At 40.0% G+C, this 23,845-nt stretch overlaps 1 protein-coding gene across 1 annotated transcript in view; it reads left to right on the top strand.

Annotated features, from left to right (window-relative positions):
* Positions 1-22,926, top strand: part of LOC126425299 (eukaryotic translation initiation factor 3 subunit F) — a 55,327-nt gene extending 32,401 nt beyond the window's left edge. Inside the window, exons 6-7 of the mRNA XM_050088277.1 lie at positions 17,340-17,492; positions 21,901-22,926. Coding sequence (XP_049944234.1) covers positions 17,340-17,492; positions 21,901-21,987 — 240 coding nt within the window. The 3' untranslated portion in view covers positions 21,988-22,926. The remainder of the gene's footprint in view (positions 1-17,339; positions 17,493-21,900) is intronic.
* The last annotated feature ends 919 nt before the right edge of the window (positions 22,927-23,845 follow it).

The following is a 23,845-nucleotide window of genomic DNA, read 5'->3' as shown; positions in this document are numbered from 1 at the left end:
CGCATCAAAGCTCTTTCCAAAATGCATTTCTTTTTCGTTTTCTGTGGTTCATTTCCTAAAGTGGCGAGAGGTTCTACACTGGTGTATAAAACCTTAACCATTCAAAGGATTGATAAGTTTTGTGATCCCAAGGGAAAGTATAGTGTCATTTAATATGCAAAAAGCATTTTTTCACCCGGGAGAAAGTGTATTCTTTAACTGGGAAAAACCCAGGAATTTTTTTTCCTTGTCCACACATACACCCCGAGTTAGAACTCGAAGGAATTAAGTGCCTTGCACACCAAATCCATCTTTTCCAGTCCCGCCATACTACTTCCGTAGTGGCAGGGCTTTACTACAGGTTTTCCATTTAGCTTCCTTACTTTTGGACCAGTAAAATATATGGAGTTTTTACAAATTATTACATTCACAGAGTATTACGTATAAAACCAGAGGTACAGTTACAATATAATTTCTTAAAATGCCAAAATAATTAACATAATTATTACATATTTACACAACCAAAGATCTTGACTATGCATAAGCACTAGTGTACAATGTCAGCAGAGAACTTACACGCAATATACATAAGTCTGTCTATTAGTAGTGTTACATTCAGTGTGGATTTTCATGTGTTGAGGGAACCAGCTGGCTGCCACATTATTCAGTGGCTTTTGAAAAGTTACTGGTCTGAAAAAAGGAAATAAAAGATTTAAGAAATAATAATTTGCTTTAATATTTGACAATCACCTTGTAAATCAGTACATGTATAATGTTGATTCATAAGTACATAGTGTTTTAGTGTTCCGGATGCTTAGGGTTTATTTATCGATTGTCATTTTTTATGCATTAGTCCACAGTGATCCATGTCAGTGTACTCGAGAACTGGCAGATGTGATGAACAGTGATCATTCCACTATCTGGCAACACTTACATGCAGTGGGGAAGATTCAGACATCGGGTGTGTAGGTACTACGCGCTCTAAGCCTAAACCACAAAAATCACCAGGTGGCTGCATATGCATCTCTGCTTGTTCGTCATCAGTTGGCTCCTGAACAACACTGTCCATTCCTATCCTCTATTGTTACTGGTGGGGAGAAACGCTTTCTTTATGCTAACATAAGGAAAAAAAGGAATGATTGAGCCCAAACAAAGCAGCAACTCCTCAGACTGAGATCTGCACACACCCACAAAGGATAATGTTATGTACCTGGTGGAACGACAACGAGGTGTAACGTCACTGCCTCTTCTAAATGCAGTCCAAGAACGACGATCAGGGAAGACTGCATGAAGTGATGCTACTCCACAATAATGCCTGCCCGCATTCTGTTAGACAAACAAAAGGCACTGTACAAGAGTTGTTTTGGGAAGACATTCCACATCCAGCATAATTACTTGATCTTGCGCCCTCAGAGTTTGAGCTTTTCTGCTCTCTATCGAACAACCTTCAAGGACCTTCCTTTCCAGATGAAAATGTGCTTAGAACATGGCTGGACAATGCTATTCTTGCCACCCTTAGGTCTCTGGTATTCATGACCTCCTTGCTATATTCGTCGTGCTGCCTACTCAATTATCTTTCTCTCTGTCGTGTGGGTAGCCCAGAAAATGAACTGCGCTACTGTTTGGCTTGAGGTGCACTTACTTGCTCCCCGTTCGCTTTGCCAACCCCAGGTGCGGATTTCTGGGTCGTCAGAAGTGGAACAAAACGTGTTGGCTACTGCGCCATCTAGTAAACTCTGCACAATCAAGGAGACTACTGCAGCATGGTTCTCTTCCTTCCACTTCTCCTGGAAGGAATCCACAGTCCTATGTCGTCTTGGAATTGATCATACCTGGTTAACTCATAGTTTTAATTTTTTTATAAGGAGTCGCCCCCACATTACGGTTGTGGAGCCTTACAGACAGTAGCTTGTATCTGGTGGAATGATACCTCTTCTTCGCTCGCCACACTGAGTAGACTTCGGACTACCTGGTTCTCGGTTTTCTCCATGAAAGTGGTTCTTATTCTCAAGTTATTAAGTTTTAATCTACCTCGGCAGCAAGGCTAGAGCGGTTGGGGGTGGGGCATCTCACCCTGCATGCTAGGTCTGGGTGTTCCCTGGCCAGGCTGATCTTTCATCCCTCATTTACGTGTTTTAATCACTTTTAGATTTGGTTTATCTCATTTTTGCTGTGCCAAGTATACTATTCAAGGTGTTGCACTTCTTTGAATAGTGGCTGCTCTGAACTGTAATGGATTTGGGGTGGGACAGCTGTAGTTGGGACACTTTCTGTCGCCTGCCGAGCCGTGGGGATGCCCACATACTGACTTCCCTATCTCCTTCACCTTGGTTTTATTATTGACGATCTGTGTTTTTAGCCTTCTTGCTTTTACTGTTATGAATCTCCTAACTAGATCACAAAATGTTCGTGGTGGATGTCTCGATTTCTGAGTGCACCACTCGTGGGTTGACGGACTGATGATCTCGTTGTTTGGTCCCTCACCAAACACCAACCTCCCTTACCAACCAAAATTTATTTGTTTGGCTGTGCAAAAGAAGGCCCTGTCCTAACTTCAGTTGTCATTTGATGTGAGTCTTCATCCACCCACTAAATCTGATTTATGTAGAAACAGTCCAGAGTGAAGGTTACGTAGTTTTACTGTAACATTGTGACGCTGGTGGGAGAATGTTACCATGGCTGAATTCTTTTTTGCAAGATATGGATGTTTACTCGTAATAGCATCCTTTAGTTTGTACAGTAGGGGAGTGTAACCGTCCACAACCGTCCACATAATGGTTTTTTTTCTCTTGTAGTTGTAGTCTCGTGCTAGAAAACAGGGTTTATTAATTCGTTCTTCAACTTTTCTGTATCCATATATAAGTTAAAGCCCCGCATCACAGTTGATGAGATTCTAGAATAGGGCAAGTGGCATACTTACGTTTCCATGCAGAAATGTTATCAGCACTTGCTGTGAGATCTGGTGGGACCGAAAGATGTTGATGTTACGCAGACAGTGAGAGACAGTGAGTAGATGATGTGTTTCGAAGTTATACATTTGAAAGAGAGAGTGAAATATTGCTATTTACAAGGATTATAAATTTAATTGCATTGTGTTTTAATCACAGCTATTTAAAGTGTGCTAGTATTTGCAAACGTAAGGACAACATTGTAACCTATAATATACTCAGGGAAAAAAGAAAGAGTGAAACATTACTGAACAATCAAGGTTATTGATTTAATTGCTGCTGGTTTTGCTTGCAGCAGTTAAAAATGTGCTCTTAGCCATAAAGCTAATCCTAACTTCATAACTTGTAATATATTTGGAAAAGAAAGCAATGAAATATTGGTGACAGTGGAGATTATGAGCGTAATTACCTGTTTGTTTCAGAAGCAACAATTTATGCTGTGCAAACTATCCACAGCATCGTAATTCTTTTTGCTATTAGAGTCCTGCATAGGCACATTGAGCAGTGTAGCACAGTGCTTAGCACACTGTACTTGCATTCAGGATGACGACTGTTCAAACCCACGTCAGGCCATTCTGATTTAGGTTTTCCATGATTTCCCTAAATCATTTAAGGCAAATGCTGCGACGGTTCATTCAAAAGGGCAGGCTGCTTTCCTTCTCCATCTTTCCCCTAATCCGGGCTTTTGCTCTGTCTCGATGTCAACGGGACATTAAACACCAATCTCCTCCTCAATCACACGTAATCGCGGCCTCGTAATTCGCAACATGTTCAGAAAGCAGGAATTAAATATCTGTGACAATGAATATTATTAATGTAATTCTCCTCATTTGCTTGCAGTAGGGAATGTAAGCTGAATTACTAGGGCCCGACATCAGCACAACACTGTAATTCAACATGTTTTGACACGCGTGCAGAGGGGGGGAGGGGGGGGGGGAGCAATGAAACATTTCTATGTGTTAATATTATAAATGTAGTTTTTGTTAGCAAAACTTCACATCCCAACCTTACCTAGAATGCAGGCTAAGCTACAGCTATGTCTGTCACAATAAGCAGTACTTTTAGCTTTCAGATTCATTGACTCTGCTAACTCACAACCAAACAGTCAAATACCAAACTAACTTAGATCTTGGACAAAGCTTTCAGTCTGTCACTACAAGCAGATTTTTTTTAGCTTTCAGATTCGTTGGCTTTGTCAACTCAGGAGCACACTTTGACATCCAAACTTAACACTTCATAGTAACTGATATAATTGTGAAAAATGGTCAGGTATTTATGGCAACAAATAATTTTAATGGAATTGCTGCTTATCTTAAGGATAACAGTTACCAGTAAAAATAAGCAATGAAACAGCACATGAAAACAAGTCTGACTCATTTCAGTTTTGTTTCTTCCACTCACATTCAAAGAGGTAGATATCGAATAATGTCTTGCACTGTCTTGTGTCGTGCAGGGACCATTTAATGGTAACACATCTGCCATGTGTGGTATTTGAGTAGGCCCTGTCTTTGGGCATTTGAAAGTCAGTTTGTGATTGACGGTAAGGAGCTGGAAACCTTCGTTTTTTTAGACATTTGTATGTGGGGAAACAGTCTGATATTATCATTGTCTCTGGCAAATATTCTGTTTAATCAATCATCCGAGAACATCAGAAATATTGTAGATCCGGGACTGATACACGGAGCAGTCTGAGTTGTAGTGGGGAGGTAGGTAGTCTCCACATGACCCGTGAGTATGTGTCGGTTAGACCATCAGCGAGAGCGCACCGCTAGTTCCTGCCTATCAACCCTCGTATCGTACAGGTTTTTGTTTGTTTGGTTAGAACAGCTCAGTGTCGGTTAGACAGTCAGTGAGAGAGCACTTCAATTTCCCGCTGCTAATAAGGCAAGTACACCGTTCGTTTGTTGCATATTCTTATGACCTTCAAACAAGAGTGACTGCAGTAATTGATAGGAATTGTGATTGTTGTGTACAGATGCGAGCTGAGTTGGCGACCCTTCGCTCAGAGCTCCAGGCTGCTTTGGCTTCCGTCACACAGCTTGAGGCTGCTGCCAAGGGGTTTCACTGTGGGGGATCGAACGTGGGGATGCGAGGGACGTCAAGCATGCCCCACGTGTCCTCTGATCGGTCCGTCTGGCAGGCAGCAAAAAACCTTCCTAGGGGCCGATCATATGGCCTCTTCACTTCATTTGATGAACATGTTGTGGGACTTATCTGTGGCTGACGATGTCTCTGACCCGGATGTAGTCAGCCACCCTGTTCCAGAGGAAGCTTCTCGACCCACAAGATCTGGGCATTCACAGAGGGTGGGTTTGCTGGTGGTTGGGAGCTCCAGTGTTAGGCTCATAATGGGGCCCCTTAGGAACATGGCTGCCAAGGAGGGGAAGGGAGTCAGTTTGCACCCCATGTGGGAATTTCGTGAACCATACTAAAATGCATAATTCTGCTTAAAGTGCACATTTGTATGTCCAGGATCGGATCTAAATTTTTTTGGAATACCAGTACTGTGTTATTTCATGTTTGGTTCTTTATTATAGCATAATGCTATACGTGCTAGAAGGTGAAAACGTGCACTTGAAATGCAGCGAACAGTTGAAACTAAAGATGTCGAATTAAACCTTTGTTTCAAATAAATGAACCACCTCAATGGAAAAGATTAATAAAAGCCAAATTTCATTAGCAAACCGACAAAAATAACTTCATTGTTTTGCAAGGTGATTAATACTTGACTGTTAGAAAGGTGGGAATAAAATAAAAACTAAAACTAATAACTTATTTTAGCCTTCCATAATTATGTGAATGTATTTTAATTCACATGATAGCTTCCGGCCACAGAAATTCGTTTTGTTTTCATTTGACGTGAGAGAAATAAACGAAGAGGAAACAGTAAAATCACAACATCTACATCTACGTGATTACTCTGCTATTAACAGTAAAGTGCCTGGCAGAGGGTTCAATGAGCCACTTTCAAGTTGTCTCTCTCTACCATTCCACTCTTGAATGGAATGCGGGAAAAACGAGCACTTAAATTTTTCTGTGCGAGCCCTGATTTCTCTTATTTTATCGTGATGATCATTTCTCCCTATGTAGGTGGGTGCCAACAGAATGTGTTCTCAACCAGAGAAGAAAACTGGTTATTGAAATTTCGTGAGAAGACCCCGTCACAACGAAAAACACCTTTGTTTTAATGATTGCCACTCCAATTCACGTATAATGTCTGTGACACTATCTCCCCTATTTTGCGATAATACAAAACGAGCTGCCCTTATTTGTACTTTTACGATGTCATCCACCAGTCCCATCTGATGCGAATCCCACACTGCACAGGAATACTCCAGAATAGGGCGGACAAATGTGGTGTAAGCAGTCTCTTTAGTAGACCTGTTGCACCTTCTAAGTGTTCTGCCAATGAATCGCAGTCTTTGGTTTGCTCTACCCACAATATTATCTATGAGATCGTTCCAATTTAAGTTATTTGTAATTGTAATCCCTAAGTATTTAGTTGAATTTACAGCCTTCAGATTTGTGTGACTTATTGTGTAATCGAAATTTAGCTGATTTCTTTTAATACTCATGTGAATAACTTCACACGTTTCCTTATTCAGGGTCAACTGCCACTTTTCGCATCATACAGATATCTTATCTAAATCAATTTGCAAGTCGTTTTGGTCATCTGATGACTTTACAAGATGATAAATGACAGCATCATCTGCAAACAATCTAAGACAGCTACTCAGATTGTCGTTAATATAGATCAGGAACAATAGAGGGTCTATAACACTTCCTTGGGGAATGGTGGATATTACTTCTGTTTTACTCGATGACTTTCTGTCTATTACTACAAACTGTGGCCTTTCTGACAGGAAATCACGAATCCAATTGTACAACTGAGGTGATACTCTGTAGGCACACAGTTTGGTTAGAAGACGCATGTGAGGAATGGTGTTGTAAGCCTTCTGGAAATCTAAAAATATTGAATCAATTTGACATCCGCTGCCAATAGCACTTATTACTTCATGAGTATAAAGAGCTAGTTGTGTTTCACAAGAATGATATTTTCTGAAAACGTGCTGACTGTGTATCAATAAATCGTTTTCTTCGAGATACTTCTTAATGTTCGAATACAGTATATGTTCCATAACCCTACTGCAAATCGACATTAGTGATACAGCCTGTAATTCAGTGGATTACTCCTATTTCCCTTTTTGGGTATTGGTGTGACTTGAGCAATTTTCCAGTCTTTAAGTACGGATCTTTCTGTGAACGAGTGGTTGTGGATCTTTCTGTGAACGAGTGGTTGTATATAATTGCTAAATATGGAGATATTTTATCAGCATACTCTGAGAGGAACCTGACTGGTATACAATCTCGATCCGAGGCCTTGCCTTTATTAAGTGATTTAAGCTGCTTCATTACACTGAGGATATTTACTTCTATGTTTCTCATCTTGGCGGTTGTTCTTGATTTGAATTCAGGAATATTTACTTCGTCTTCTTTGGTGAAGGAGTTTCGGAAAACCGTGTTTAATAACTCTGCTTTAGTGGCACTGTCATCAGTGACTTCACTGTTGTTATCGCGCAATGAAGGTATTGATTGCGTCTTGCCACTGGTGTGCTTTATGTATCACCAGAATCTTTTTGGGTTTTCTGCCAGATTTCGAGACAGAATTTCGTTGTGGAAATTATTAAAAGCATCTCGCACTGAAGTACGTGCCACATTCGAACTTCTGTAAAACTTTGCCAATCTTGGGGATTTTGCATTCTTTTAAATTTGGCATGCTTTTTTCGTTGCTTCTGCAACAACGATCTGACGTGTGTTGTGTACCATGGGGTATCAGTACAATCACTTATTAATTTATGTGGTATATATCTCTCAATTTTTGTCAATACACTCTCTTTGAAAACATTCCACAGCTTTTCTACACTTACATAATCAGATCGGAAAGAGTGAAGACTGTCTCTTAAAAAGGTGTTAGGAGCATTTTTATCAGCTTTTTTAAATAGATATACTTCGTGTTACTTTTTGATGGTTGTAGGTGTTACAGTATTCAGCCTAGCAGCAACTGATTTGTGGTCGCTAATCCCTGTATTCGTCGCAATACTCACTATTGTCCAGGATTATTTGTTGCTAAAAGGTCAAGCGTGCTTTTGCAACCATTTACTCTTCAAGTGGGCTCATGAACTAATTGTTCAAAATAATTTTCTGAGAAAGCATTCTGTACAATTTCGGATGATGTTTTATGGTTGCCACCGGCTTTAAACATATAATTTTTCCAGCATATCGAGGGTAGGCTGGGGTCACCACTGACTATAATTGTATGAGTGGGGTACTTATTTGAAATGAGACTCAAATTTTCTTTGAACTGTTCAGCAACTATGTCTCCTTAGTCGGGGGGTCGGTAAAACGATCCAATTAATTGTTAAGTCCGATTGTCAGGTATAACCTCTACCCATACTATTTCACGCGAACTATCTACTTCAATTTCACTACAAGGCAAACTACCTCTGACAGCAATAAATACTCCACCACCAACTCTATTTAATCTATCCTTTCTGAACACTGTTCGATCGTCTGAAGAAATTTCGGCTGAACTTATTTCTGGCTTTAACCAGCTCTCTGTACCTACAACTACATGAGCTTCAGTGCTTTCTATTAGGGCTTGGAGCTCTGGTTCTTTCCCAACACAGCTACGACAGTTTACTACTACAATACCAATCGTTTCTACAGCTAACTTACTGTTTTTTATCTGCCATGTTTTTAGACGGACGTCTCTTCTGTGGTTCCCTGAGACCCTCTAACCTAAAAAACCGCCACGCCCTTTCCACACAGCCCCCACTACCCGTGTAGCCACCTCCTGTGTGTAGGGGACTCCTGCCCTATTAAGCGGAACCTGGTAACCCACCACCTGATGGTGCAAGTCAAGGAATCTGCAGCCTACACAGTCATAGAACCTCCTGATCCTCTGATTCAGACCCTCTACTTGGCTCTGCACCAAAGCTCCACAGTCAGTTCTGTTGACGATGCTGCAGATGGTAAGCTCCGCCTTGATCTTGGAAGCAAGGGTGGCAGTCTTTACCATTTCCGTTAGCCGCCTGAAACGGGACAGAATCTGCTCCGATCCAAAGCGACATATGTCATTGGTGCCAACATGAGCCACTACCTGCAGTTGGCTGCACCCTCTACTCTTCATTGCATCTGGAAGCAGCCTTTCCACATCCGAGGTCTTGTTTCTTTTATGGCATAATGTAAGATATTTAAACATTTTACATGTACGAACATAAGGGCTTCCTGCAACATCGCAGCTTATATGTGATAGCTTTGCTTCTCTGTTAGCAACACGATGTATATTAATTTAAACCATTAACTTTTCCTATTTGTCGCGCTACTCAACATCTGCTCTGAATGTCCACCGTCATCGGCCGGTGAGATCATGTGACATGAGCTATGGCTGGCTTACAAAAGCGCATCGCAATTTCAACACTTCAGAAAGTAACATGTGTTTCATGGAATTCAAATTTATACTTTCGTAATACGAAAATAAGCAGCGTACATGTTGCTGCAGATACTTTTTCTGCAATGAAACCATGGTTTTTTCCTTGAAAATTTTGAGGACAAATTTGGGGAAAATGCAAAATGGTTATTATTAATTAAAACTTACTCTGATGCCTGATCTACAGCTCTCAGATATATGCTCATCTACATGATGTACCTGTGACCATTTTCCCCACGCAAAACTTCGAATGTGGTCCAGGGAATTCTCTGTCACAGGGATCTAACACTTTGAGTACATGAGGAGCTTTGGACTAATCTGCAGCAGCGAGGTGTACATTGTATCACACTTGGAAAAAAAAAAAAAAGGGGGGGGGGGGCCAAGGATAATCGTACGGATACGGGGGTGCCTTTGTGTTAGCCTTTGAAGGCAATTTCCTCCCGGAGAAAATTAAGGTCATTGTATACAAGTGCGATGTGAAACCATCTGTCCCATTGCATATGAGGTGCTTCAGATGTGTATGCTTTTGGCCATGTGTCATCCTGCTGCACAGTGCACAGCAGACTGAAAATGTGGTGTACAATCATGTCATGAAGGTAGTCCTTGTGAACGCCCACTTTTGTGTTTCAACAGTGCATAACATCACCTTCACATTCACCAGTTCACGCTGTTTTCAAGGAAGAACAGAAGATCCAGGAATAAAAGTCTGTTGATTGCCTGTTGTATACTAAGGCACAGAAGAAATATGAATGTCTACATCTTGTGGCTATGACACCTCACCTCTACCTTCCGTTCCTATCCTGCTGTACCTTCTTCTGGAGCTACTTGCCGCACCTAGATGGAGAACTGTTCTCCCTTATGTGCTCCCGGACTGGATGCCCAATGTCAATAATTGCTGAAGGAGTCACAACCTGTGAGTCCCAGGGCTGTGCGCTTCTATCTGTTCTTGCACTTAGTGCGGATAGTTCCTTGAACGAAATTTACCCACAAAGGTTATGTAGAAAAAGAACGAGAATAAGAGCTGGGACAAGGCTCCTCTGGTGCCTGATCCCACCACACAGTCAGATCCTAATGATTGTGAATGCAGTTCCAACCCCGCTAATGGTAGGCAGTGATCCTGCTGTGTGGCCAGCCCTCATGATCCCTTTACTCCTAACCTGGCCTGCAGTCACATGATCATTCAGTGGAATTGTAATGAGCACTACTGTCACCTGCCAGAGCTATACCACCATATTTCCTCTTCTGCTGTTTGCATTGCTCTCAAAGAAACACACTTCACTGATGATTAGTGAAAGGATTTTAAGGTGGAAATATGGACAGAAAAAGAGGGAAAAGGTTCTGAAAATACATGCAAAAAGATGCTGATGAAATTACTTTATTTGAATCTAAACCAGCTACATTAACTATCTTTGTCCATTGTATGGGGGTCTCTTGTACTGGTAGTGGGTTAAACACGTCACTTCAGTTTTTTGGACAGCAGGTCACTGGCACTTTGAGCTCAACAGCTCGTTATATATGGAGAAATTACCCTTGATATCTACAGAAACCAATGGAGCATATCTTGTCAGCATCTGGATTGTTCTTCAAATTTAATTCAGATTTGTCTGTAGCAGATCCAGCAACGATGAACCTCCTCCCCTACACCTTCTTCCAAAAACTTCTAAATGACATCAGGTAAATACTTGGAACTTTTTGCTGTGTATGGTTACAACTCTACATATTTGTTGACTAATTGTTGGCCTGCTTGATGACTGTTGGGTCCATTGAGTTATGACACGTGTGAAATGTTTGTTTTTATCAAAGTTTTTGCACTAGAAAACTGTTCATCTTATCCAAGTACACCACCTTGTAGTGGCAGGAAACTGTGTAAGGTGGAGCTATGTCATTTCTCAATACAAAACTTGTTGACGACTGGAAGTCTTTACCAGAATGGACTTCAGAGCAGCAATGGAGTCATGTACCCTGTAGTAGTTCTCCTTGATACTTTCGCAAATGTGGTATGCACCATGTGCAATACATGTCACATGGTCAGGTTGAAGTAGATGTCCTTCAATTGCTGGAAAGCCAGAAGCATTTAGTGTGCTTGATCAGACACCACAAGCTTGACTTTTTTTTATTGTATGGCCCCTGGTTACAGATTCATACATGAATCACTGAACGGTTGTATTATTATCCAGGTGTGTGTCTTCTCGAGTTGGTACATTTTAAAAAGTGTAGGTTTTACTCATTCACCAGATAACGGAAAAACCAACACATTTAAAATATATCCTTGCAGCTCATCAGTAATTTCATCTAAAATGAATACCATTTCATGTTTGCCAACTGCCTCCTTTATCTTCTCTAAAACATTCTCATAAATTGGCTGTGCGTAACTTTTCTCAGAGTGCTCCCATCCGGCATTGACCTTCTTCTCAAGAAATGATTTTACTGCAGGATTGGAATTCCTATCGTGATCTATACTATGGCAAGATGTTCGCTAAACTCATTCAATGACCGCTGCGGTTCAGATTCTGATGTGAAGGCATGCATCAGAGTAGGTTGGTTATGTTTTGACTTGTGAAGTTCAATGTTCTTTAAAGGTTTGTTGTTCTGGATGTGCTGGTTTATTTTCTTTGATTGTTGGTTGTAATCGATTGCAATATTTACTTCACAAATGGCACATCGCAGGATGATCCCATCAGTTTTGAAAAACTGAGTCTTTAATTCTTCCAGAAATGTACACAACTTTTCTCTCTCCACCTTTGGCATTGTTTTGTTGTGAAAAGTATGTTTTGGTATTTTCTAATCTAAGAAGAGGGCAAAAAAAAAATATCTGTTTAATCTGTAAAACATAGAGAAAAATGGAGAGAAAGGTACGTAAGCATAGAATAGAAGGTAAAAGGTGCAACAGAATATACTTATTTTGCTTCATTTCATGTCCCCAAATGTATATATTGATGTGCCTGTATGAAAATAGCCATATTTTTGGAAAGGTGCTGCTCGTTAAAATCCTTTCTTTATTGATGACCATTCTCGAACACTCTGTGGTTATTGTGTTCTGTTAGAACTGTGCTGGTCCCGAGAGGGCATCTGGAGGAGCCTTTACTTGCCTGGCAAGAGTCTTCTAATTGACCAGCTTCTCACAGACCATAGTTTGTACCTCCTCAGTGACGTTCTACCCACTTGAGTGCCTCCCATGGCAACTTTTCAGTCACCAATCTAACAGTCTGTTCCCCTACTCTTGTTGCTTCACTACATTGATCACTAGTCACTGATCTTTGCAACAGTGACCACTTTACGGTTATCCAGTCCTTTCCATGCCACCGTCAGACAGATTGATTACCACATTGAGCACTTTGCAGAGCCATCTGGCCTTTGTTTGCCTCAGCTGTTACATTCGCTGCCTCTGTCTCTGATGGGATCCTTGTGCCATGGTGGGCCAGAAACATTGCAGTAGCTATTGAGGCTCACCAACAAGCTCCACAGTAATTCAAACGACATCCTTAACAGACCAGCCTTGTCACTTTTATGCAGCTTCATGGTAAGGCTCACTGTCTAATCGAATGCTTTAAGAAGGAATGCTGGGAGTGTTAGGTATCCTCCCAGGGAACGTATGCCTTTTCGTCTTGTGTGTGGGCCAAGCTCGATGGCCTTATGGACTGGCAATGATAAACAGCTGTCCCAGGTTTTGTCATACAAGGTTGTCTTTCTAACAGTTCATCGGTTCTTGCTGAACACCATGCAACCCACTTTGTGACAGCATCGGCATCCTCTTCTTATCAGGTAACAAGTTGTAGGCATCCCCTTATGTTTCATTTGCCCTCAGGTTGTATCCTATATTGAATTTTCCCCAAAGGCAACATCTCTTTAGGGTCGTACAACGTATTTGGCTCCAAGGTGCCATCCCCTCACAATGGTGGGATAGCATAGTTGTCCCATCCTTAAGCCACACACGTGTCTCTTGATAGTTTCCGCCCGATTAGCCTGGCGAATGTACTCTGCAAGCTGCTTGAAATGATGGTTGCCTGTAGATTGTGCTGGGTTCTCAAATCTTGGGGCCTTTTGTCCCCCTATCGGTGTGGTTTCCAGGAGGATGATCCACATCCCACCATCTGCTTGGCATAGAGGCAGCAATCTAACAGGCTTTTCCTAAAACACCATCACCTTATCACACCTCTCGGTGTCATCACACTTTACTTACCCTCCATGACTGGGGCTTTCGAGGCCCCCTGCCAATGTTTATGTATCAGTTTTTATCCCACTGGTTGTTCTGGGTTAGAGTTGGTACTTCACTCAGCTGCCCCCGGGTCCAGGAGAATGGTGTTCCACAGATCGCTTTGAGTGTATCTCTCTTCCTCACCACTGTCAATGGGCTAGTGACCTCTGTTGGACTGCTGGTCGCTCCTGTGTTGTATGTCAAAGATTATTGCATTTGGTACGGCTACCACTCGGTAGCCTCTGTAGAACGCCAGCTATAAGGTGCCAGCTGGTGGGCCTCTGCCTGAGCTCTTTCCCATGGTTTCCAATTCTCTCCTACAAAAATGTGGGTCGTGCATTTCTGCCATCGTACCACAGCCCATCCTGACTGAGAATACTGCTTCGTACCCAGTACCTGGACATTGTAGCAGTCTCAGTTCTTGGGCCGCCTCCTTGATAAAAAGCTACTTGGCTGCTCCAGATTCATCACCTGAGGGCTAGATGCATGGGGAAGCTTAACACTTTCTGCTTCCTTGCTCACAGATCATGCTGGTCTTATCCGTATTTACTGGGCCCCGGTTTCTTCCTGACTGGACTGTGGTTGCCAACTTTATGGCTCGGTGGCTCCTTCAACTTCGAAACTGTTAGGCCCAGTCCACCATCATGTTGTGCTTCTGGCCATTGGTGCCTTTCGGGCTAGGCCCATAGAAAGTCTCCTTGCCGACGCAGAGATTTGATGATACCAGCTCTTCGTCTACTATGCAATCACCAGCCGACAGTTCCCTGATCATCCCACATATTCGATTCTCTTTGCATAGAAGGGAGATGTTGCACTTCTGATACCACCCTCGGATGGTATTACAAGTTGGAATATGCCTTGCTTCATTCTGCCAAGATCTCCACCTCCCCTCCCTGGACTGTGCTCCACCTGTTTTCTCGCGCACTCCACCTGGGATGGTGCCCAGGCCACAGATTAGGGCTAATCTCTTCCCATGTCATAAAGTCTCAGTTACCTCCATGATCTTTCAGTGTCTGATATGACCAGTTCTTCAAGAGTTCCAGGGTGCTACCATCTTTTACACCAACGGCTCTAAAACTGTGAATCAGGAGGGATATGCTTTTACATCTCTTGCTGGTATGGAAGACCATTCACTGCAGGGAACATGTTGCATGTTAATGACAGAGCTAACTGCTGTTGCAAGAGCCCTCCATTTTGTTAAATGGGTCTTCCTTGACCAATTTTTAATATGCGCTGACTCAATGAGCAGTCTCCAGGCTACTGATAGTTCTATTCTTGCCACCTTTTGGTCCCTGTTATTCATGACCTCACTGATCTCAATTGTGCTGCTTGCTCAGTTACTTTTCTCTAAGTCCAAAGACATGTGGATATCCCAGGGAATGAACTGGCAGACCGTTAGGCTAGAGGAACACTTACTTGCTCCCTGTTCACTTTGCCATGACAAGTGCGGATTTGCAGGTGCACATGGAATCTCTGCTTACTCAGGAATGAAACGACATCTAGTGGGTTACTGTCCCACGTAATAAACTCCACACAATTAAGGAGACTGCTGCAACATGGTGCTCTTCGTTCTGCTTCTCCTTGAAGGAGTCCACAGTCCTATGCTGTCTCCGCATCGCTCATGCCAGGTTAAGCCATTGTTTCATTAAATATTGGCAGACAATTCACGGATGGTCAACCTGGTTCTCTGTTTTCCCTTGAACGTGGTTTTGTATTCTCAGATATAAGGTTTTAATCTGTCTTTGGAGCAGGTGTGGAGTGGTTGGGTATTCTGCCATTGTATGCTAGGCCTGGGGATTACCTGACTCTACCTCCATGACCAGGCTGCTCTTTTATCCCTCTTTTACTCTGAAAACAGTCTCTTTTAGATTCAGTTTTCCTCCTTTTTGCTGCATCCATTTTTCTATTGTGGGTGTTGCACTCTGTTGAATAGTGTGCACTGTCACATGCAGAGCCGCAGGGATACCCCACCTACTAACTCCCTATTTCCTTCTTCTTGGTTTTGTTATTGATGGTCCAAAGATAGTCATTACGTTTTAAGTCTTCTTGCCTTTACTCTTACTAATCTCTCAACTAGAACAGAAAAAAATTTGCAATTGCTGTCTCTACTTCCATATGCACCATTCTTGGATTGAGGGACTGATAACCTTATTGTTTGGTCCAGTACACATTCCCACCTGCAACCAGCCAACCATCTTCTGTTATGAGAGTGAACATCCTGGCACAGTGTCAAAATGTTACAAGCTTCCAGGGACATAAAGCACAGCTCCCATATAATTCCACTTTTTCTCCAGATCTACTCTTTGTTTATTCAAATGGTTCAGAAAATAGTTGTTTCTTTTTAATTTGAAGAAGCTTTGCTGTGGGAAGGCTTAGATAGTGTCAGTATAAAGAGGAAAAGGAAAGCAGATTATGATTAATTTTCTGTTGATGTCAGAATAAAGAGTGCAGAATAAGCAGCTGTAATATGGTATATAATGAATGTTGTGGTCTTGTAATGGATGATTGATTTGTGGAGCTCTCCACAGTAGCCTATCTGATGCAGTTCTCTTCACCCCTGCATTGCCTACTGCAATCTGTTGCCTACTTTGTCAAATTGCACCATAAAACTCTGTTCCCTCCAGTTTAGTAACTCTTCATACCCTCGTCCCCATCAAAATAGGATGCATTGCATGTCTCAGTAACACAGGTAGCCATGCCATACTGTAGGCGCATGCAACCACAAGAGAGAGTTGTCAGCAACCAGACAAATCTGTTGTTTCTGAATAAGGGCAGCAGTCTTTTCAGTAATTGAGGGTCGGCCGTCTGGATGATTGTTCTGGCATTGTATCATCCGCAGACACAGCCTTGTTTTGTTGATCCTGCGAATAGCAGAAAGCAAGGGGTAATCACAGCTGTTATTCTTCCTGAGGGCATGCAGCTCTACTGTGTGATTAGCATGGGGAGATTCCTCAAACTAGATTTCTTACTGAAGACCACCCACCAACAACAAGAAAGCAACACCATCACCACCTCTTCATTATTTATGCAATCTAGCAATAAAACTTCAACTTTCTTCTGCAACACAACACTGCAAAATCTATGTTCTTCTCTGTACTATCACCTGTCTTTCACTTCCATATAAGGTAAACTCCAGACAAATACTTTAAAAAAAAAACTTCCTAACACTTAAATTTATCTTCACTGTTAACATATTACTCTTTTTCAGGAAGCTTTCTTGCAATTGCTAGTGTGCGTTTTGTACCAGCTTTACTATTGGTATCACCACCAAAATAACTGAACTCGAGGTACAACTCCAGAACATGATTCCCCAGCTTCTCAAGACTTCATTCATCTACACTCCATTACAGTTACTTTACATTTATTGATGTTCACCTTATAAAGTGGCTATTCTATTCAGCTGTTCTTTCATGTACCTTTGTTGTCTCTGACAGAATTAAAATGTCATCATCAAACTCCAACAGCTTTTGTTTCTGCTACCTGAACTTTAATTCCAATTCTAAATTTCTCCTTAATTTTCTTTTACTTGTTGCTGTAATACACACAGTTTATTAACAATTTACTTAAAAATACCTTAACTTTAAATAACGCTCATACTGCCAGAATTTACGGATTAGTTGATCCAGTTCCCCACTTTCTGTTTGAAGTAGTGGTAAAAGGATGGCAGTACGGTGGAAGAAAGTCGCAGAAGGAATAATTTTTTATTATCCAGTGTGCTTTCCTGCAGGTTCTCGCCTATGTGGAAGATGTGTTGCGTGGGGCTCAGCCTGGCAGTCGTCCACCGGATAACGCCATTGGCCGTGCACTTCTGGATATGGTCAACTCCGTTCCTCGAATGACACCTGAAGAGTTTGAAGAAATGTTCCATTCCAATATCAAGGTTTGTGTGATACATCCTGTAGTGACCAACATTCATAAATTGGGGCAATGCTCAATGTGTTTTTATGTTTTTAAGTGACACAGAGTGAGACATATGGGGAGCACCACACAATGTAGCAGTTGTGATTAGATCAGCAAGAATAAGCCAAAAATGATTTATTATTATATTTATTTTTGACAACAGAGATTACTTTGTGAGTGTAGTCAAGTATACTACAGGCTACTTCCAACTTCCTGAGGTATAGATCTGATGACTTAAATGATTGTACATTACTTTACACAATAATTGGGTTATTTCAAACAGTATTAGATCTTGTGCTTCACTGTCTTTTGTACATTGTGGGATTCCAGATGTTGCACACTCCAAGCTATGGCCTATTGATCTCAGGGCACCAACGACAACAGGAATATCAATTTTTACATTCCTCATTTGACTGACTTTACTGTTCCAATCTTCGTTTCTTTTTCTTCTCAGCCATATTATTGTTAATAGCCCCATCACACAAGTCGGAGATATTGATTAAGAGGCATTTTCTGTTATCTGGCTGATGTACAAGAATGAGTTGTCAGAATGTATTTATTGATCACACTGGACATTGTGGCATCCAGTTGTTATTACCACTTCAGGTATGTGATGGTACACTTGCTGAAGAGATCTGTTCCTTCTACAGCTCTACATATTTATCAGTGGAGGTATGAGCACACATTATTGTACCTTTTCATCCTGATTTGTGCTCCATAATTTGAGTGGACTCCACAAATCTGACATGTATTGTCTTGGGAGTGCTTTTTAACTCCTGATATTATTACTGTTATTGTTGTTAATTCACATTCATTGTTGTTATCCAGACCAAACAGAAGTACCGGTGTGTTTTGAGTCCTGTCACTTTCTTATACCTCTTTATGGTTTCATAAATTTTGTCTTTCACCATAAATTTTGTATCTGTTTGAAATGGAAAGCATGTATCACTCATTAACGTAGCTAAGATTCTGATCCGACAACTGTTGGCATGTATTATGTGGTCCATGGCCAGCAGAATATGACAAGATTGTGAGTGGATGGCAGAGTACATATGTAGATGTATTGTAAAGTTAGTTAAATCTTCATAGAAAGGGAAGAGGACATAAATGAAGATGAGATGGGAAATTGATACTGCAAGGAGAATTTGACAGAGCACTGAAAGACCTAAGTCAAAACAAGGACCCTGTAGTACACTTCCCGTCAGAACTACTGATATCCTTGGGAGAGCCAGCCATGATGAATCTATACCATTTGGTGTGAAAAATGTGTGAGACAAGTGAAATACTCTCAAACTCTCTCAAACTTAAAAAAGGATGTAATATTTCCAGTTCCAATGAGAGCAGGTGCTGACAGATGTGAATATTAATGAACTATCAGAAACTAAGTCATGTCTGCAAGATACTAATACAAATTATGTACAGAAGAATGGAAAAACTTTTAGAACGTGATATCAGGGAAGATCAGTCTGGATTCCAGAAAAATGTAAGAACATGTGACACAGTACTGACCATACGACTTCTCTTAGAAAATGGGTTATGGAAAGGCAGACCTATGGAAATAGCATTTGTAGACTTAGAGAAACCTTTTGACAATGTTGACTGGAATCTACTGAACTGTAAAGGTAGCAGGCATAAAATACAGATTGTGAAAGGCTACTTACAACTTGTACAGAAACCAGACTGCAGTTGTGAGTCAAGGGGCATAAAAAGGGAAGTAGTGGCTGAGAAGGGAGTGAGACAGTGTGGTAGCCCATCTCCAGTATTCAAGCGGTACATTGAGCAAGCAGCAAAGGAAACCAAAGAAAATTTAAGAGAAGGAATTAAATATTGAGGAGAAGAAATAAAAAACTATAAGGTTTACCAATGACATGTGTTGTTCTGTCAGAGACAGCAAAGGACTTGGAAGAGCTGTTGAATGGGTTGGACTGTGTCTCGAAAGTAGGATATAAGATGATCATTAACAAGCGTAATTAAATGTAGTCGAATGAAATTAGGTGATGCTGAGGGAATTATATTAGGAAATGAGACACTAAAAGTAGATGAGTTTTGCTCTTTGGACAGTAAAATAGCTGATGATTGCTGAAATAGAGAGGATATAAAATGTAGACTGGCAATGACAAGAAAAGCATTTCTGAAGAAGAGAAATTTAACAGCAAATATAGATTTTAGTGTTGGTATGTCTTTTGTGAAAGTACTTATTTGGAGTGCAGCCTTGTATGGAAGTAAAACATGAATGATAAAAAGTTGTGACAAGAAGAGACTAGAAGCTTTTGAAGTGTGGTGCTACAGAAAAATGCTGAAGATTAGATGATGTCATATAACTAATGAGGTGGTACCGAATAGAATTGGGGATAAAAATATTTGTGGCATAACTTGACTAAAAGAAGGGACAGTTGATCACACACATTTTGTGACATTTAGGGTCACCGTATAAGTACTGGAGAGGGAGACCAAGAGATGAATACAGTAAGTAGATTCAAAAGTAAGTAGGTTGCAGTAGTTACTCAGAAGAGGCTTGCACAGGATAGAGCAGCATGGTGAGCTGTATCAAACCAATCTTCGAACAGATGACCACAACAAATATATATGGATGAACCGTTGGAAATACATTAATAGCAAATGTCTACTGAACTTATGTAAAATAATTTAAAATATGAGAAAGCCATGCTGATCAGAGATTTACCCAAAACAGGTCAATCGTTGAAAGTGTGACGAATGTAAAGCACAAACCACATACCACATAAAGCAGTCTTACAATTTTTACATTTAATTACAAGAACTCAAAGGGTCAAGAATTTGGTAGAGGTCAGCCCAGGCGTCATATCAGCAAAAACTGTGAGCTGAGTATAACTATGATTCAGTCCTAGTATATTCAGTACACGTTTCAAAATTGGAACATTGACTCTGGTCAATTTCAGGTTGGAATGGGGGGAGGGGGAAGTACCTTATTGTGACACTTGTCGGCCAAGCCAGTGTGTGTTTGTTGGTCATTGGTTAACTATCATGTGCCATAGAAACAAAATAATTATTACTAGATTTTTGGCTTATGTTAAATACAAATTAGAAAGTGAAAATTCCAGGTAGGAATATCGACAATCTAGGAAAAGATAGATTGCTACTTACTGTAAAGAAGACACGTCAAGTTGTAGACAGGTATGATTAAAAGATTTAATCATGCCTGTCAACTACTTGACATGTCTCCTTTACGGTAAGTAACAATCTATCTTTTCCTAGATTGTTAAATACAAGTTAGTGTGACATAGTGAAATGATGAACTCATTTTGTGTTCTGATTTGTAAGTAATGTCCCACGGTATTACTGAGTAATCTGTAAATGAGGGGTGGGGGCTGCTTATAGGGTAGATGGAAAACAAGAATAAATTATGAACAGCAAATACATTAGAAGACATCTACCAGAAGTCTTCCCCGAGCTCAACAAAACAGCAGGTAAAGATAGTGAAAGAAAGACTAAGCAGAAACCAATTCCATTAGTTGGGGCAGCAGAGTTAAAAGTCCACAGTCGCCCATGATTTTTCTGTGGTTTCCATAAAGTGCCAAAAGCAAATCCAAGAATGATTCCTTTGAAAAGAACATGGCTGATTCCATTCCTTGTTCTTATCCATGTCCATTTCCAAGCTTGAGCTCTCTCTCGAATGACATTGTCAGTGGCACTACAAACCATAGTATCTCTTAGTTTTCTTTATAATCTGGATGTAGTTTTTTGTATAGTGAGGTACATAATTTCTGCTATTATATGTATCTCTTACAGAAAGATGTGAACTGTGAGCTACAAAGGATAAAACTTGTAAAATGGATAGTTTACCAAGATTCAGTTTCTGGAGTCTCAGGGATCAGTTAGGCAACTAAAATTTTGTAGTGGGATGTTGAAACCCAAAGTAGTAGCTTCAGTACAATTTGATCACAAACAGATTGATAGTAAAAATAGTTTGTCTACTGAAGCCAGTATAAAAATTTGTTTCAGGCTGCAGTTTAATGATCAAGCCTCTGTACTTCAACCCAATAAAAGTGAAGAGCCATTTTTATAGTAGCAAGATGAGTTTTAAATTCCAGTTATTGGAACAAATTTTAAGTGTGGGCTTGAGAGTTCCAGTTGAAAATATGGTAATAAAGATATAGAACAGTTGAGCATATATAAAATATTAATATCATTGAGTAAATAGTAATAGTAAACAGTCTGATAGAAAATTAAGGACGTTAACCTTTTAACGCAGATGCTCAGATGGGCCATTGAGTGGTGAAGAAATGAAATGGTACAATCACACTAGAATGTTGTCTTTTCGTTTAGTAGTGTTTTTAAAGTGTACAATTTTGTTTTACCTTCCAGAAAAGCAGTAAGAGAACATAACGAGAAACTTATTTTTTTCGCAGGATTTGTTAATGGTGATAACATTAGCACAGTTAACGAAGACGCAGCTGCAGCTGAATGAGAAGCTGACTCTCATAACGACACTATGATGATAACCATCCTGGCTGGAGTAATATATTTCCTAGCCAGCAGACTAGTTCCTGTTTCTCGCGAAGAGCAGGGACCCGATTGTAACGAACATGAATCATCAGTTGCCACGTAAACATAATCAGTGTAAATAATCTGCCTTCCAATCTTCAAATGAGCTCATGTGTTGAGTTCACAAAAATAGTGTCTTCAGTGGAAGAAATCATATGTTTTTGTATATTTTGTGATTTTATGTAATAAACTGGATCTTTGGAAAAGCAAAGTTTTTTGTGGAAGAATTAACTTACTAATAAATTAATTGGCATACTGTTGTAAAGATTTTGTTACATTCTTATCTTAACTGCTCTCCTACATTCCTCTCCAGAAGGAAAGTGTATGATAAAAAATAACTGTTTGTGATACTGCTTTACTTGAAAAGTAGTTTCTTAAATTGTAATATTTGATATGAAATGAATTTTCCACTTTGTATGAATTCTATAACTAATGAGTTACCGGCCATCAACAAAGTTACACTAACAGCATTAGTACTTTACATATATAACTAAAGTAACATTAGTTTGAGGTAGTGAAAGAAAGATTTACTGGTAATTGCTGTAAAAGATTACACACACATACACAAAAGCTTCAGAAGCATAAAGTTTACTTGAATACTTCTATTTTTTCCATCTATTAATATGTGTATGTGAGTTAAATGTTGTACATTGAGCATTATTATTTACTGGTGTATCCATGAAGTACAGATACCAAATTATGATGGTGTTGCCTAAATGTATGCTGTTCTACATTGTTGTATACAGTTTTCTTCTTCACTTTATTAATACATGCAACTTTTCCCATCCTTAAGAATTACACATCTTGCAGAATTGTTGTATGTGAAACAAGTAATCAATATTATATTTTTACTTGTTTAAGAATGAATAAACTGTACATAGAAAATTATATTACAGTATTTTACTGATTATCTGAACTAAGTGGCGGATATGGGTGTTCAGAAGACCAGTTTAATCTAACCATACACTTTCATTTACCAATAAAAACTACTTACATTTATAACAACTTGAATCTCTTGTATTATTACAAAGGCAATTACAGTAGGAATGTATGTAGTACAGTGTAGTAAACAATAAATATGTAATACAAATACATTTTGCATATATAGTACTCATGTATAGAATTAATGCTTTAAAAAATCCTTAATTTCATTCTATCTAAGCAACCAAACCTGCTTACAAGCATCTTATTCTTCAAACCATTGCAAGGTGGTATCTAAACTTTTAAATGCTTCAGAATCTGCTGGTACCACTAGTTGAGGAGATTCCAGTGTCGTCAGCCTTATCAGTGACAAAGTTTACAATTTCCCCTGTTGTGCCCAATTTATTGCCCTGGATCTTTGTTGACACTCATCCATTCTTTATTATCATCACATTCACAGCAAGTGCGTTCTTTTAGCATATTGAGCAGTTCAAACATATCATTCTGTTTGTCGTTTCCAAATAGACTATTAAAAACTTCCACCAACCCAAAGTTTCATTCCAGGCTTTTTTCAAATTCTGTTCCTGTTCTGCTCCAATCATTTATGACACATCTTTCAACTCCCTATTTTTATGATTATTAATAGAATTTCTTATCTCTCTCTTCCCTTTCTAACAGTAGCTTAGATTACAATACTTTCCAGTAATACTGTTTGAAAGTTTCAGTAACACCTTGATCATGGGCAGTAATAAGGTGGTTACGTATGTTAGATGGAAGAAACATTACATCTATGAACATTGTTTATGTTAAATAAATCACATAATGTATGAGTTGATGCATTGTCAAGGAGCAGTAATGTTTTCTCCCTTTTGCCATTCTTTAATTAAT

The sequence above is a fragment of the Schistocerca serialis genome, chromosome 10, assembly GCF_023864345.2.
Source record: "Schistocerca serialis cubense isolate TAMUIC-IGC-003099 chromosome 10, iqSchSeri2.2, whole genome shotgun sequence".
Taxonomy (NCBI): Eukaryota; Metazoa; Arthropoda; class Insecta; order Orthoptera; family Acrididae; genus Schistocerca; species Schistocerca serialis.
This window is presented reverse-complemented; position numbering and strand designations above follow the sequence as displayed.